Raw genomic sequence first — 13,120 nt, 5'->3', positions numbered from 1 at the left:
ATTCTAGGAGCAGGGGGCACAGTCTAAAAATTAGAGCCAGACGTTCAGGAGTGAGATTAGAAAACATTTCTACACACAAAGGGTGGTAGAAGTTTGGAACTCACTTCCGCAAACGGCAATTGATACTAGCTCAATTGCTAAATTTAAATATGAGATAGATAGCTTTTTGGCAACCAAAGGTATTAAGGGATATGGGCCAAAGGCAGGTATATGGAGCTAGATCGCAGATCAGCCATTATCTTATCAAATGGCGGAGCAGGCACGAGGGGCTGAATGGCCAACTCCTGTTCCTATGTTTTCCATAACTTCCTTGCTTTTGTACTCTATGCATCTATTTTAAAGCCAAGGATCCCGTATGGTTTTTTAACAGCTTTATCAACTTGTCCTGCCACCTTCAAAGATTTGTGGATGTGAACCACCAAGTTCCTCTGTTCCTGCACCCCCTGTAAAATTGTACCATTTAGTTTATATTGTACCTCCTCATTTGCCCTTCCAAAATGCATCACTTCATACTTCTCTGTATTAAATTTCATCTGCCATGTGTCTGTCCATTTCACCAGTCTGTCTACTTAAGTTTGCTACTATCCTCCTCACTGTTTACTACATTTCCAAGCTTTGAGTCATCAGCAAACTTTAAAATTATGTCCCCTATACCCAAGTCCAGGTCATCGATATATATCAAAAAGAGCAGTGGTCCTAATACCGACCCCCGGGGGACACCACTGCGTACTTCCCTCCGGTCTGAAAAACAACTGTTGACCAATATTCTCTGCTTTCTGTCTTTTAGCCAATTTCGGATCCATGCTGCCACTACCCCTCTAATTGCATGGGCATCAATTTTGCAAACAAGTCTATTATGTGGCGCTTTATCAAACACCTTTCGAAAGTCTATATCCATAACATCAACTGCACTACCTTCATCAACCCTCTTTTATTTCATCGAAGAATTCAATCAAGTTTGTCAGACAGAATTTGCCTTTAACAAATCCATGTTGGCTGTCATTTATTAACCCATGCTCTTCCAAATGACAATTCATTTTGTCCAAGATTAAGGTCTCTAGAAGGTTCCTCACCACCAACTTTAGGCTTACTGGCCTGCAGTTATTTGGTTTAACTCTATCCCCTTATTTGAACAGTGGTGTAACATTTGCAACCCTCCAGTCCTCTGGCGTCACTCCCATATCCAAGGAGGATTGAAAGATTGTGGCCAAAGCCTCCACTATTTCCACCCGTACTCCCCATAGCTACATACAATGTATACCATCTGGTCCGGGTGACTTTTCTACTTCGAGCACTGCCAACTGTTTAAGTACCTCCTCTTTAAGAAAAACGTTTTTGTTTCTTAAAATTATTCATCCTTTCCATTCATCTTACTTCTATTGCGTATCCCTTCTCAAACCCAGCTGACTCCAATTTTATTTCTTGCCCCCAAATTTTTCTCTCTACTGAAAGTGCTCTTGCTAGGGTACAACTCCATAAATAGTTGTGACCCTGCGCTATTTCACTCAAATGTTTATTCTACATTAGTGAGCCTGGGCAGTATGTCCATAGCTGACTATGATCTTCATCTGATGTCCTTTCACATCCATGTGCAAATGGGGGCTAGCTTGCAACATTAGGAAGGAGCCGAAGGGACGGTCAGCTCTCTGCTGACATTAATATTTTGAAAAATTAAGTCTAAAAGGTTGCCAGTCAGTTGGACCACCTGGTAACTTTTTAAAATAACTTTTGTACCACTTGGAGTTAGATTTCAGCTTTTGTGAAGCTGAAGAGGCACAAGGTTGCTTCCTTGAAAGCATCTTACATCAACTGTTTAAAATCAATTTGAGCCACTTCACAAACTGTTTCGCATCAATGCCAAAGTGTGTCTTTTAACTGGGCTATTGTTCAGTTGACCACTAAAATTTTGTCACCCAACTTGTGACATGGGTTGGTAATTAGTTGGGAGGTAAGAGACAGAGAGCAGGGGTAAAGGGAATGGGTGGGATGTGCCCAATGATATTTTTTGGGGATCTGTTCTGGGGCACCAGCTTTTCAACATGTATATCAATGACCTGGATGAAGGAATAGAGAGTCGAATATCCAAGTTCGCAAATGACACTAAGTTAGGAGACACAGTAAGTTGTAACTTCCTGCTCCTATCTATACAAAGAGACAGTGTGGATTCACCAGAATTATACTAGGGCTTAAAAGGTTATATTATGAGAACAGGTTGCATAAACTTGGCTTGTATTCCTTTGAATTTAGAAAATTGAGGGTTGATCTAAACAAGGTGTTTAAAATAATAAAGGGATTCAATAGATATAGAAAAACTATTTCCTCTGGTAGGGAAATCCAGAACAAGGGGCACAATCTTAAAATTAGAGCTAGGCCATTCAGGAGTGAAATCAGGAGTATTTTTCACACACTGCGGTGGAAATCTTGAACTCTCTCCCTAAAAAGGCTGTGGATGCTGGGTCAATTGGAATTTTAAAGACTGAGATTGACAGAATGGGTAATGATATCATGGGATATAGGGCGAAGGCGAGTAAATGGAGTTGAGATACAGATCAGCCATGATCTAATAGAATGGCAGAACAGGCTCAAGGGGCTGAATAGTCTACTCCTGTTCCTATATAACAAATGACCTTGTCCTAATAAAAATTATTTTAAAATCTTAGCAACATGAATTCTTGCTTCCCCAACAAGTTATAAAATATCCTTGGATTGTATAAATCTTACTTTAAATATCCTACTAGATTGCATGACCCCATTATCCCACCAAATTTTCACAAATCTTTATTGAAAGAAATCTCAATTCCAATCTTTTCTACAGCAAAAAATAACTTACCGTTATCAGTTGTCTGGCTAATAATATCCAAAGTAATCTTTGTGTTTTACTGTATTGTTTTTATAGATTTTTCCTTTTCTGTATGTACCATGCTGAATATATACAGAAAAGGAAAAAGCCATAAAAACAACACAGTAAAACACAAAAGGATCCCTTTGGATATTAACAGCACACAGACAACATAACGGCAAGGAAAATCTGCTAGGGGGATAGAAGAGGAGGTAAGCAGTTTATACTGACAGTACTTTAGCCTCTCTATACTTATTATTGATGAGGGGGTGGAGGGGAAGGGACTTTTGGTGCAAAGTACTCCTCTTCCTGGTATCAAGGTGGATTATATTAAAAAAAATTAAAACTAGAGATACAAGTTTGGATTAATTTTGGTGCTTCTATAGACATGCTGGGATCAAAATTGCAGCCAATTTACACAGAGACCAGCAGCACTTTTCAAGCTTAAAAGGTAGGTCAGTAGTGCACTTGGGTTGCTTTCCCACGACTTGGTCAGCAATACAAAAAGAGCAAGGGAGAGCCAGCTTATGAAGGCAAAGTACTTTTCCAGTTGGTAGAAAAAAAAAGAAATGCATGGGTTGCTCCTATACACCTGAAAATTGATCATATACACACGGTCCTCCTCTCAAGCCAACTCAGAGGGGTGACTGTCAAGCAATATAAAGATAGTGGACATGAACTAATTGTAGGTTCAGCATGCAAATGAACTGCAACTTTCTCAGTGGTGTTTATGGTCCACATCAGGAGAAAATGTTGTTTCACGTTAATTATTTAGGTCAAGAGTAGAGAATTTCCTGGACCACTGCTGCCATTCCTTGGTTCTTGAAGGAGGAAGATCCAGGGGATCAATGAGGAGTGTAGAAGAGCATGCCAGGAGCAGCACCAAGCGTACCTAAAAATGAGGTGCAAACCTGGTGAAGCTACAACTCAGGACTACATGCATGCTAAACAGCAGAAGCAATATGCTATAGACAGAGCTAAGTGATTCCACAACCAACGGATCAGATCAAAGCTCTGCAGTCCTGCCACATCGTGAATGGTGGTGGACTTGTGCTCCAGAACTAGCTGCGCCTCCAGCCAAGCTGTTCCAGTACAGCTACAACACTGGCATCTACCAGACGATGTGGAAAATTGCCCAGGTATGTCCTGTCCACAAAACGCAGGACAAATCCAATCCGGCCAATTACCGCCCCATCAGTCTACTCTCAATCAATAAAATTGCTGGACTATAACTTGGTGTTGTAAAATTGTTTACAATTCTCAATCATCAGCAAAGTGATGGAAGGTGTCGTCGACAGTGCTATCAAGCGGCACTTACTCACCAATAACCTGCTCACCGATGCTCAGTTTGGGTTCTGCCAGGACCACTCGGCTCCAGACCTCATTACAGCCTTGGTCCAAACATGGACAAAAGAGCTGAATTCCAGAGGTGAGCTGAGAGTGACTGCCCTTGATGTCAAGGCAGCATTTGACCGAGTGTGGCACCAAGGAGCCCTAGTGAAATTGAAGTCAATGGGAATCAGGGGGAAAACTCTCCAGTGGCTGGAGTCATACCTAGCGCAAAGGAAGATGGTAGTGGTTGTTGGAGGCCAATCATCTCCGCCCCAGGACATTGCTGCAGGAGTTCCTCAAGGCAGTGACCTAGGCCCAACTATCTTCAGCTGCTTCATCAATGACCTTCCCTCCATTATAAGGTCAGAAATGGGGATGTTCGCTGATGATTGCACGGTGTTTCGTTCCATTCGCAACCCCTCAAATAATGAAGCAGTCCGAGCCCGCATGCAGCAAGACCTGGACAACATCCAGGCTGGGGCTCATAAGTGGCAAGTAACATTCGCGCCAGATAAGTGCCAGGCAATGACCATCTCCAACAAGAGAGAGTCTAACCACCTCCCCTTGACATTCAACGGCATCACCATCGCCGAATCCCCCACCATCAACATCCTGGGGGTCACCATTGACCAGAAACTTAACTGGACCAGCCATATAAATACTGTGGCTACGAGAGCAGGTCAGAGGCTGGGTATTCTGCGGCGAGTGACTCACCTCCTGACTCCCCAAAGCCTTTCCACCATCTACAAGGCACAAGTCAGGAGTGTGATGGAATACTCTCCACTTGCCTGGATGAGTGCAGCTCCAACAACACAAGAAGCTTGATTGGCACTCCATCCACCACCCTAAACATTCACTCCCTTCACCACTGGCACACTGTGGCTGCAGTGTGTACCATCCACAGGATGCACTGCAGCAACCTGCCAAGGCTTCTTCGACAGCACCTCCCAAACCCGCGACCTCTACCACCTAGAAGGACAAGAGCAGCAGGCACATGGGAACAACACCACCTGCACGTTCCCCTCCAAGTCACACACCATCCCGACTTGGAAATATATCGCCGTTCCTTCATCGTCGCTGGGTCAAAATCCTGGAACTCCCTTCCTAACAGCACTGTGGGAGAAGCGTCACCACACGGACTGCAGCGGTTCAAGAAGGCGGCTCACCACCACCTTCTCAAGGGCAATTAGGGATGGGCAATAAATGCCGGCCTCGCCAGCGACGCCCACATCCCATGAACGAATAAAAGAAAAGGACAATTAAACAACTAACGGGAGGAGGCGGCTCTGTAAACATCCCCATCCTCAATGATGGCGGAGTCCAGCTCGTGAGTGCAAAAGACAAGGCTGAAGTATTTGCAACAATCTTCAGCCAGAAGTGCCGAGTGGACGATCCATCTCGGCCTCCTCCCGATATCCCCACCATCATAGAAGCCAGTCTTCGGCCAATTCGATTCACTCCATGTGATATCAAGAAACGGCTGAGTGCACTGGAGTGCAAAGGCTACGGGCCCCAACAACGTCACGGCTGTAGTGCTGAAGACTTGCGCTCCAGAACTAGCCGCGCCTCTAGCCAAACTGTTCCAGTGCAGCTAGTACACTGGCATCCACCCGACAATGTGGAAAATTGCCCAGGTATGTCCTGTCCACAAAAAGCAGGACAAATTCTATCTGGTCAATTACCGGCCCATTAGTATACTCTCAATCATCAGCAAAGGGGTGGAAGGTGTCATCGACAGTGCTATCAAGCGGCACTTACTTACCAATAACCTGCTCACTGATGCTCAGTTTGGGTTCCGCCAGGACCACTCGGCTCCAGACCTCATTACAGCCTTGGTCCAAACATGGACAAAAGAGCTGAATTCCAGAGGTGAGCTGAGAGTGACTGCCCTTGATGTCAAGGCAGCATTTGACCGAGTGTGGCGCCAAGGAGCCCTGGTAAAATTGAAGTCAATGGGAATCGGGGGAAAACTCTCCAATGGCTGGAGTCATACCTAGCACAAAGGAAGATGGTAGTGGTTGTTGGTGGTCAATCATCTCAGCCCCAGGACATTGCTGCAGGAGTTCCTCAGTGAGTGTCCGAGGCCCAACCATCTTCAGCTGCTTCATCAATGACCTTCCCTTCATCATAAGGTCAGAAATGGGGATGTTCGCTGATGATTGCACAGCGTTCAGTTCCATTCGCAACCCCTCAGATAATGAAGCTGTCCGTGCCTGCTTGCAGCAAGACCTGGACAACATCCAGGCTTGGGCTGATAAGTGGCAAGTAACATTCGCACCAGACAAGGACCATCTCCAACAAGAGAGTCTAACCACCACCCCAAGACATTCAACGGCATTACCATCGCCGAATCCCCCACCATCAACATCCTGGGGGTCACCATTGACCAGAAACTTAACTGGACCAGCCACATAAATACTGTGGCTGCAAAAGGAGGTCATAGGCTGGGTATTCTACAGCGAGTGACTCACCTCCTGACTCCCCAAAGCCTTTCCACCACCTACAAGGCACAAGTCAGAAGTATGATGGAATACTCTCCACTTGCCTGGATGAGTGCAGCTCCAACAACATTCAAGAAGCTCGACACCATCCAGGACAAAGCAGCCCGCTTGATTGGCACCCCATCCACCACCCTAAACATTCACTCCCTTCACCACCGGAGCACTGTGGCTGCATTGTGTACCATCTACAGGATGCACTGCAGCAACTCGCCAAGGCTTCTTCGACAGCACCTCCCAAACCCGCCACCTCTACCACCTAGAAGGACAAGGGCAGCAGGTGCATGGGAACAACACCACCTGCACGTTCCCCTTCAAGTCACACACCATCCCGACTTGGAAATATATCGCCGTTCCTTCATCGTCGCTGGGTCAAAATCCTGGAACTCCCTACCTAACAGCACTGTGGGAGAACCTTCTCCACTCGGACTGCAGCGATTCAAGAAGGCAGCTCACCACCACCTTCTCAAGGGCAATCAGGGATGGGCAATAAATGCTAGCCTTGCCAGCGACGCCCACATCCCATGAACAAATAAAAAAAGATATGTGCACTACAACTTGAAGTGTTTCTAAAGTAGGAGGAAGATTATTTCAGAGCACTAGCAATTTTATTTTGAGGACAAACTTACAAAAATGAATGCGAAACGCAAAGGTCACTCCCTATTTTCTTACCAACAGCAATGGAATTCAGCGTTGTACTGGAAGCAGAGCCTGTTTTCATCGTGACAAAGGAATGATTTGGCGTTTGCTGCTCTTGGTGAAATGCTCCAATAGGAAGAGGTACAGCTCTACGTTTGATCCCAACCACGTGAAACTGTGACTGACCATTAGCACCAGCATCTTCAATCTTCTTTATTGTATGGTTAGGAAAAGTCAACCTAGATCATAAAGAGATCATAAAATGTTAATTGAATCCATCAAGTAAATCTATTTTTTTTGAGGGTTTGCATCCTCCTGAGTGCTGTTTTTACTTAGCATGCTTCTTTCTTTCTCTCCACTCATTTCCAGGTTACACACAGGCTGGTCACCGTAATGTACACGAGCAGGCTGGTAGAGACGTCGGCCCAATTTTACCTGCCTTCACTGCAGTGGGTGTGTGGTTAGCCCCTGCTAAATACTGCCAAGTCTTCAAGATTAGGAATTCAGCCATGATGAGCAGGTGGAACCTGCATCCCTCCAGCAGTGGATTGATGCTCTGATATGCAGACCCACCACATCTCAAAAGTAATTCTGAACTCAAGGTCGCATTAAAATAATCATCTTAACCATCTGTGTAATCTCTGGCCCAAAACACAGAACTTTAAATGCTACAAACTAATTCTTCACAAACCAGAGATTTAACAACCATCGTAGGCTCCTGAAATACTAGGGTCTTTCATTAAAAATCATTCACCCTTTAGATCAGTTCACCACAATACATCTTTTTTTAACATTCAAATTATAATTTATTTTTACAACATGCAGTTTATGGCAGAAGGCAAAAAAATAAATATTTCTACCCTTCTTTTCCCTTTTTTCTCCTCTTATCCAAAGCATGGACAGTGAGTATTGACACACTATTCAACTATAGTGGGCTGTCTGAGTCGAGATCAATCCTGTCCTCACCTGCCATCCACACACAAGCACTTTTCAGCAGTGATCACTGGTCTGCAATCAGAAGTGGGAACATAGATAGTTTGTGGCCTCTCTAGCCCCGGAAGAGGCCTGGGTTGTAGTTGCAATTTGCCCAACTGAGATAAATTATTTCAGCTCAGATCAGTGAATGAACCAGAGGCCTTGCTGGACTGCAAGACTTATCACAACATCAGGCAGTACATTCAATCACTGAGCTGTGGAGGAATCAAAAGGTAGTTTTAACTAATTTGCCCCTTTGTGACTATTTGACACAAGTTAGGCTGTATTAATGAAGCACTCTGTAAAAAGTTCCTAACTGATGCGTCAAATCGGAGCTTCTTACAGAGCACTTCATTAATACAAAGACCCAAATAAGAGAAACAAGTGGAAGAGTGCCAGCCAGATAAAAATTCAAAAGGTTGATCTAGAACTTTAATTGATTGTAGAAGGGATATTATAAAAAGGAGGTAAGATTTCACCAGCAGTAGGAAGTAGGATTTTCTCACTGTCTTAGTCACAATTCTAAATTAAATTAAATGACCTTTCATCAATGACTCCCCAACCAGAGGAAATAGTCTTTCCATATTCACTATCAAAAAACTACATCATTTAAAAATCTTAACCATCTCTATTTAAGTGGGAATAGTATCACATGTCCTATTCATAACTATAGTTTCCTAGCCATACAATTCATTTAGGTAACTAACTAACCCCTCATTAATGGTTTTGACATGCTAGCTGACATGAATCAGAAAAGGATGACATATCTATATCTACTTTCTGAGGATTGCTGGTTAGACTGCAGCTTACCGGAGACATTTAGTGAACCCTGTGGACGTCAGGATACCACCACTCCCAAGTTTACTGCACAGTGAGAGGTACTCAGAGTATAGGTCCACTCGATAGATCGAACTATCTGCACATTCTTCAAAGTTGGCATTCAACCTGAAACAGAACAAAAATGCACTTTGTTACTGCAAAGTAACTCCTATTTATACAAGAGCAATATAGGAGAGGCCCATCACAGGGAGCTAAAAGTAATTTATACATAGCGTGGGACAGCATAATCCCCTGTACTGCACTGAATTTACAATCAAGATGTGGTTCGCCAAATGGCAGTTCGTCTCCTTTTCTATTCATTTTATCCAAGTGCCTTGGTCACATCTGGGTTCTTGTGTTCAGCAAAATAAAGAGTAAACCTTTAACAGGGAGTTTGACATTTTCACGGCAAACAGCAAAAAGATGGATGTAAGAGGTTTATAGGGCGGGGGTTAACGTTGTATCTCAGAGTTCACAGTACTGCAAGGGTACACGATTATCACACAGTTGACTGCGTTTTATTTAAAAATCTGTCCGTATGATCTTGCAACACTAAGTCAAAACATTGATATTTTGACAAGCTAAATTCTGCTTATGCTGCCCTTTGTGCGCTCCAATTCATCTTCGATCCCTAAGCTCATTTGCTGTGACAGAGAAAACATTGTTTAATATTATGTTTTTGAAAAATCTTACCTTTTAATTTTAATCCCCAAATGGCAATTAGAGGTTGTAATCCAATGGATAGCCGAGGCCAAAGATTTAATTCCTTAGTTGTCATTAAAAGTGGTGCTTTTTTCAACTATGAAAAAATCTTCCACCAGTAACACTAAGGACACCAATGTAAAGATTCAACATAATGCTTCCCCAAAGGCTCAGCAGGATAGGCAGTGAATATCTAAGCCCCACAAATCAGGGAGGGCAGCTTCAATCACCAATCTGTGCTCTGGCAGTAGAAGTACAATTCGCTTAGATTAAAAGGGCATATGAAAACTGGCTAGCAGATAAGGTAAAAGAAATAGTAAGGGCTTTTGTTAGCATTTAAAAGTAAAAAGATTAGAAGAAAGGGTAGGACTGCTCAGGGATGAAGAGTGAAGTCTAATTGTAGAGGATGAAGGTGTGACATATTAAATAAGTATTCTGCATTTTTTTTTACAAATGATAGAAGTGAGAATGTAGGAGTACTAGAAGAGGATAAGGAACAATTAGGAGACATAACTAACTGTAGAAACGGAATTGGTTCAGAAAAAAATAGAACTCAAGGTAGATTACATATACCCTAGGCTATTGAAAGAATTCAGATAGGGCACAATTTTCAATCTTCCTCAAATATGTAATCAGTGTAACATGTTTGCTCAAGAGGGGAAGCGATAGACCAGTTAACTCTTAGAATCCATAATTCAAGATAAATTTAGTGAGCATAGAAATGAGTGGGTTAATCAAGGATAGCCAGCATGGATTTGTTAAAGGCAAATCGTGTTTGGTAGCGATAAATTCTTCAATTAAATGGTGTAATGGCCACATTTCTAATGTTGTTGGAGATACTAGACTGCTCACGGAATCAACGTGGACAGCTTTTTTTTTTAATAGTGTAGGGATTTGGGCAGAAACCAGGCTGAAATAGTGAAGTGCTTTGTGCAAGACCATAATCTATGGAACACTCCTATGCCCGAAAACTCTGGTTGCCATTGGAAATGCTACCAGTATTTCACTAATTCATCAAAATAGAAACAGGGCTTAAGTCACCAAGAAGAAGCATGAAGCTGTATCCGTTGCAGGCAGGCAGAATGTTTAAATTTACCTGATTTTTATGAAAACTGAACAATAGTCAAACAAACTCGGACGAATGAATAAGCTTTCAATTTCTTGCAATTTTAAAAATGAAGGCTCACTTTCCATTTATCTTTTGGTTTATATAATATTTTAGTGCTTGATGACTTGTTCTTTATATTCAATGTTCTTAATGAGTTTTCCCTTTCTTTCTTTTTATTTTCAGCAGCCGATACAAGTCCATGCACAGAGTGGAGAGCCATTAGAGCTGCCAAGAAGCAAACAAGGATACTGTGTCCTCGTCCTAGACTTGATCAAGCAGTTCAATCTCACATTCTCCCTAAAGTCTGCATTATCTGCCATGGCTCAAAGTATACCACAGACTTTAGTCGCAAGAGACATCCTGAATATCTGGTGCAATGAGAGTTGGTTAACGGCGGGCAATTACTTAAAGCTGCTCGTCTCAAACAAGACCAGAACCTGCTGCCACACACTGAGATCCAAAATTCTGTGGCAATAAAAGTTCGTTACCCTGCCAGCTGTTTAGGTCGTACACGCGCTTCCTCACAAGACAAGAACCGACAGGAGAGTGACTGGAACCGCTATATTCAATCAATTTCCAGTCATTAGTAGCAGTTGAATATTGTATTTTCTTGCATATTAGCTGATAACAATGAATACAGTTTTTTTAACATGACTTGATCATTGCGGTCCATTTTTAAAAAGCACTACTTGTTTGTCATGTTATTTTCGGCAGGAACTGTGGGTTAATGTGCAACTTTTAAGCGTGGGATCGGTTAAAATCTTGATAGGCACACATTGCCTATACTTTTAATATTTCATGCCCTGCTAAGGAGGGGACCACAAGAATCAATTTCTGAAGGGCTTTGAGTTGCACGCTCTATAGTATATGAAGAAAGGGGTTAGGAGAAATTAGTTTCTTACGCAGAGGAATGCTTTGCCAGAAGCAGTGGTTGAGGCAGAAACCATTTCAATTTAGGGGATGACAGGATAAATATTTGAAGTAACGATACAGGGCTGCGAAGACTGTGCGGAGCAGTGGGATTACTTTTTGACTGTTCTAGCAAAGAGCCGACACAGACACAATTGGCCAAATAGCCTCCTTTTGCGTCGTAATCATAGAATTTACAGCATAGAAACAGGCCATTCGGCCTAACTAGTCTACGCCAGTGTTTATGCTCCACACAAGCCTCCTCCCACCCTACTTCATCTAACCCAATCAGCATATCCCTCCAAGCTTCTTTAGCTTTAGAGCCGGGGGGTAAATGAAGAGATACAAATAATCAGCCTCTCCAAGATTGCTGTTCTGCAGCCCTGACAGAAGTGCCGGTGTGGAGGTCATGTACAGACATCAGGTGAGGCCAGAATTGCACTCAGCTGTGATGGCTAGTTGGGTGAGGTACTTGAGGTGCCATGGAACTACACTGCAACAAGGAGTCAACACCTTTGGAAAGGGAAAGAATTAATGAGAAATAAGAAAAAAAATTAATAAATCTTTTTCTGTGATGGGGGGATAGCTTTATGGTATTTGAACAGCATGAAAAATTAAACAGCATACGGCATTAAAAAAAAACATGATTTTTGTATTTTGGACATTAGCAGAACTGATTGCGGCAAAACTATTTGCCCTGCATATAAAAAAATGGACATTTCCTAGAAAGAAAGATGACCTTGTACTTATATAGCAGCTCTCATGACCTCGTGATGTCTCAAAGTGCATCACAGCCAATGAAGTACTTTTGATGTGCAATCACTGTTGTAATGTAGGAAACTCGGCAGTTCAATTTGTGCACAGCAAGGTCCCACAAACAGCAGTGAGATAAATGACCGGATAATCTGTTTTAGTGGCACTGGTTGAGGTTTTTTTTATATATATATATATATATATATATATTTATTTGATTGGCCAGTACACCAGGGAAAAGTCCCCATCTCTTCTTTGAATAGTGCCACTGGAATTTTATGTCCACCTGAGAGGGCAGAGAGGGCCTCGGTTTAAAGTCTCATCCAAAAGACGGCATCTCCGACTATGCAGCACTGAAGTGCCGGCCTAGATTATGTGCTCAAGTCTCTGGAGTAGGACTTGAACCCATAACCTTCTGACTCAGAGGCAAGAGCCCTGCCACTGAGCCAAGGCTGAAACTACATTGCCTAGTGATTTTGCATGAAATAACCTACAATTTGCATCTTAATACATATTTATATGTATTTTAAGTATAGGACTATGACT

The 13,120-nt window shown here is 42.7% G+C and overlaps 2 protein-coding genes across 3 annotated transcripts in view; one reads left to right on the top strand and one right to left on the bottom strand.

The window, feature by feature from the left end:
• LOC137344365 (AT-rich interactive domain-containing protein 2-like) overlaps positions 1 to 13,120 on the bottom strand; it is a 309,213-nt gene that overhangs the window by 30,143 nt on the left and 265,950 nt on the right. The window contains exons 13-14 of the mRNA XM_068007259.1: positions 9,094 to 9,228; positions 7,342 to 7,547 (exon numbers count right to left, since the gene is read on the bottom strand). Coding sequence (XP_067863360.1) covers positions 7,342 to 7,547; positions 9,094 to 9,228 — 341 coding nt within the window. The remainder of the gene's footprint in view (positions 1 to 7,341; positions 7,548 to 9,093; positions 9,229 to 13,120) is intronic.
• Positions 1 to 13,120, top strand: part of tmem9 (transmembrane protein 9) — a 571,911-nt gene that overhangs the window by 355,095 nt on the left and 203,696 nt on the right. The window lies entirely within an intron of this gene.

Source organism: Heptranchias perlo, chromosome 27 (assembly GCF_035084215.1).
Source record: "Heptranchias perlo isolate sHepPer1 chromosome 27, sHepPer1.hap1, whole genome shotgun sequence".
Classification (NCBI taxonomy): domain Eukaryota; kingdom Metazoa; phylum Chordata; class Chondrichthyes; order Hexanchiformes; family Hexanchidae; genus Heptranchias; species Heptranchias perlo.
Note: the sequence above shows the minus strand (reverse complement) of the source record. Positions and strands in the feature narration are given on the sequence as shown.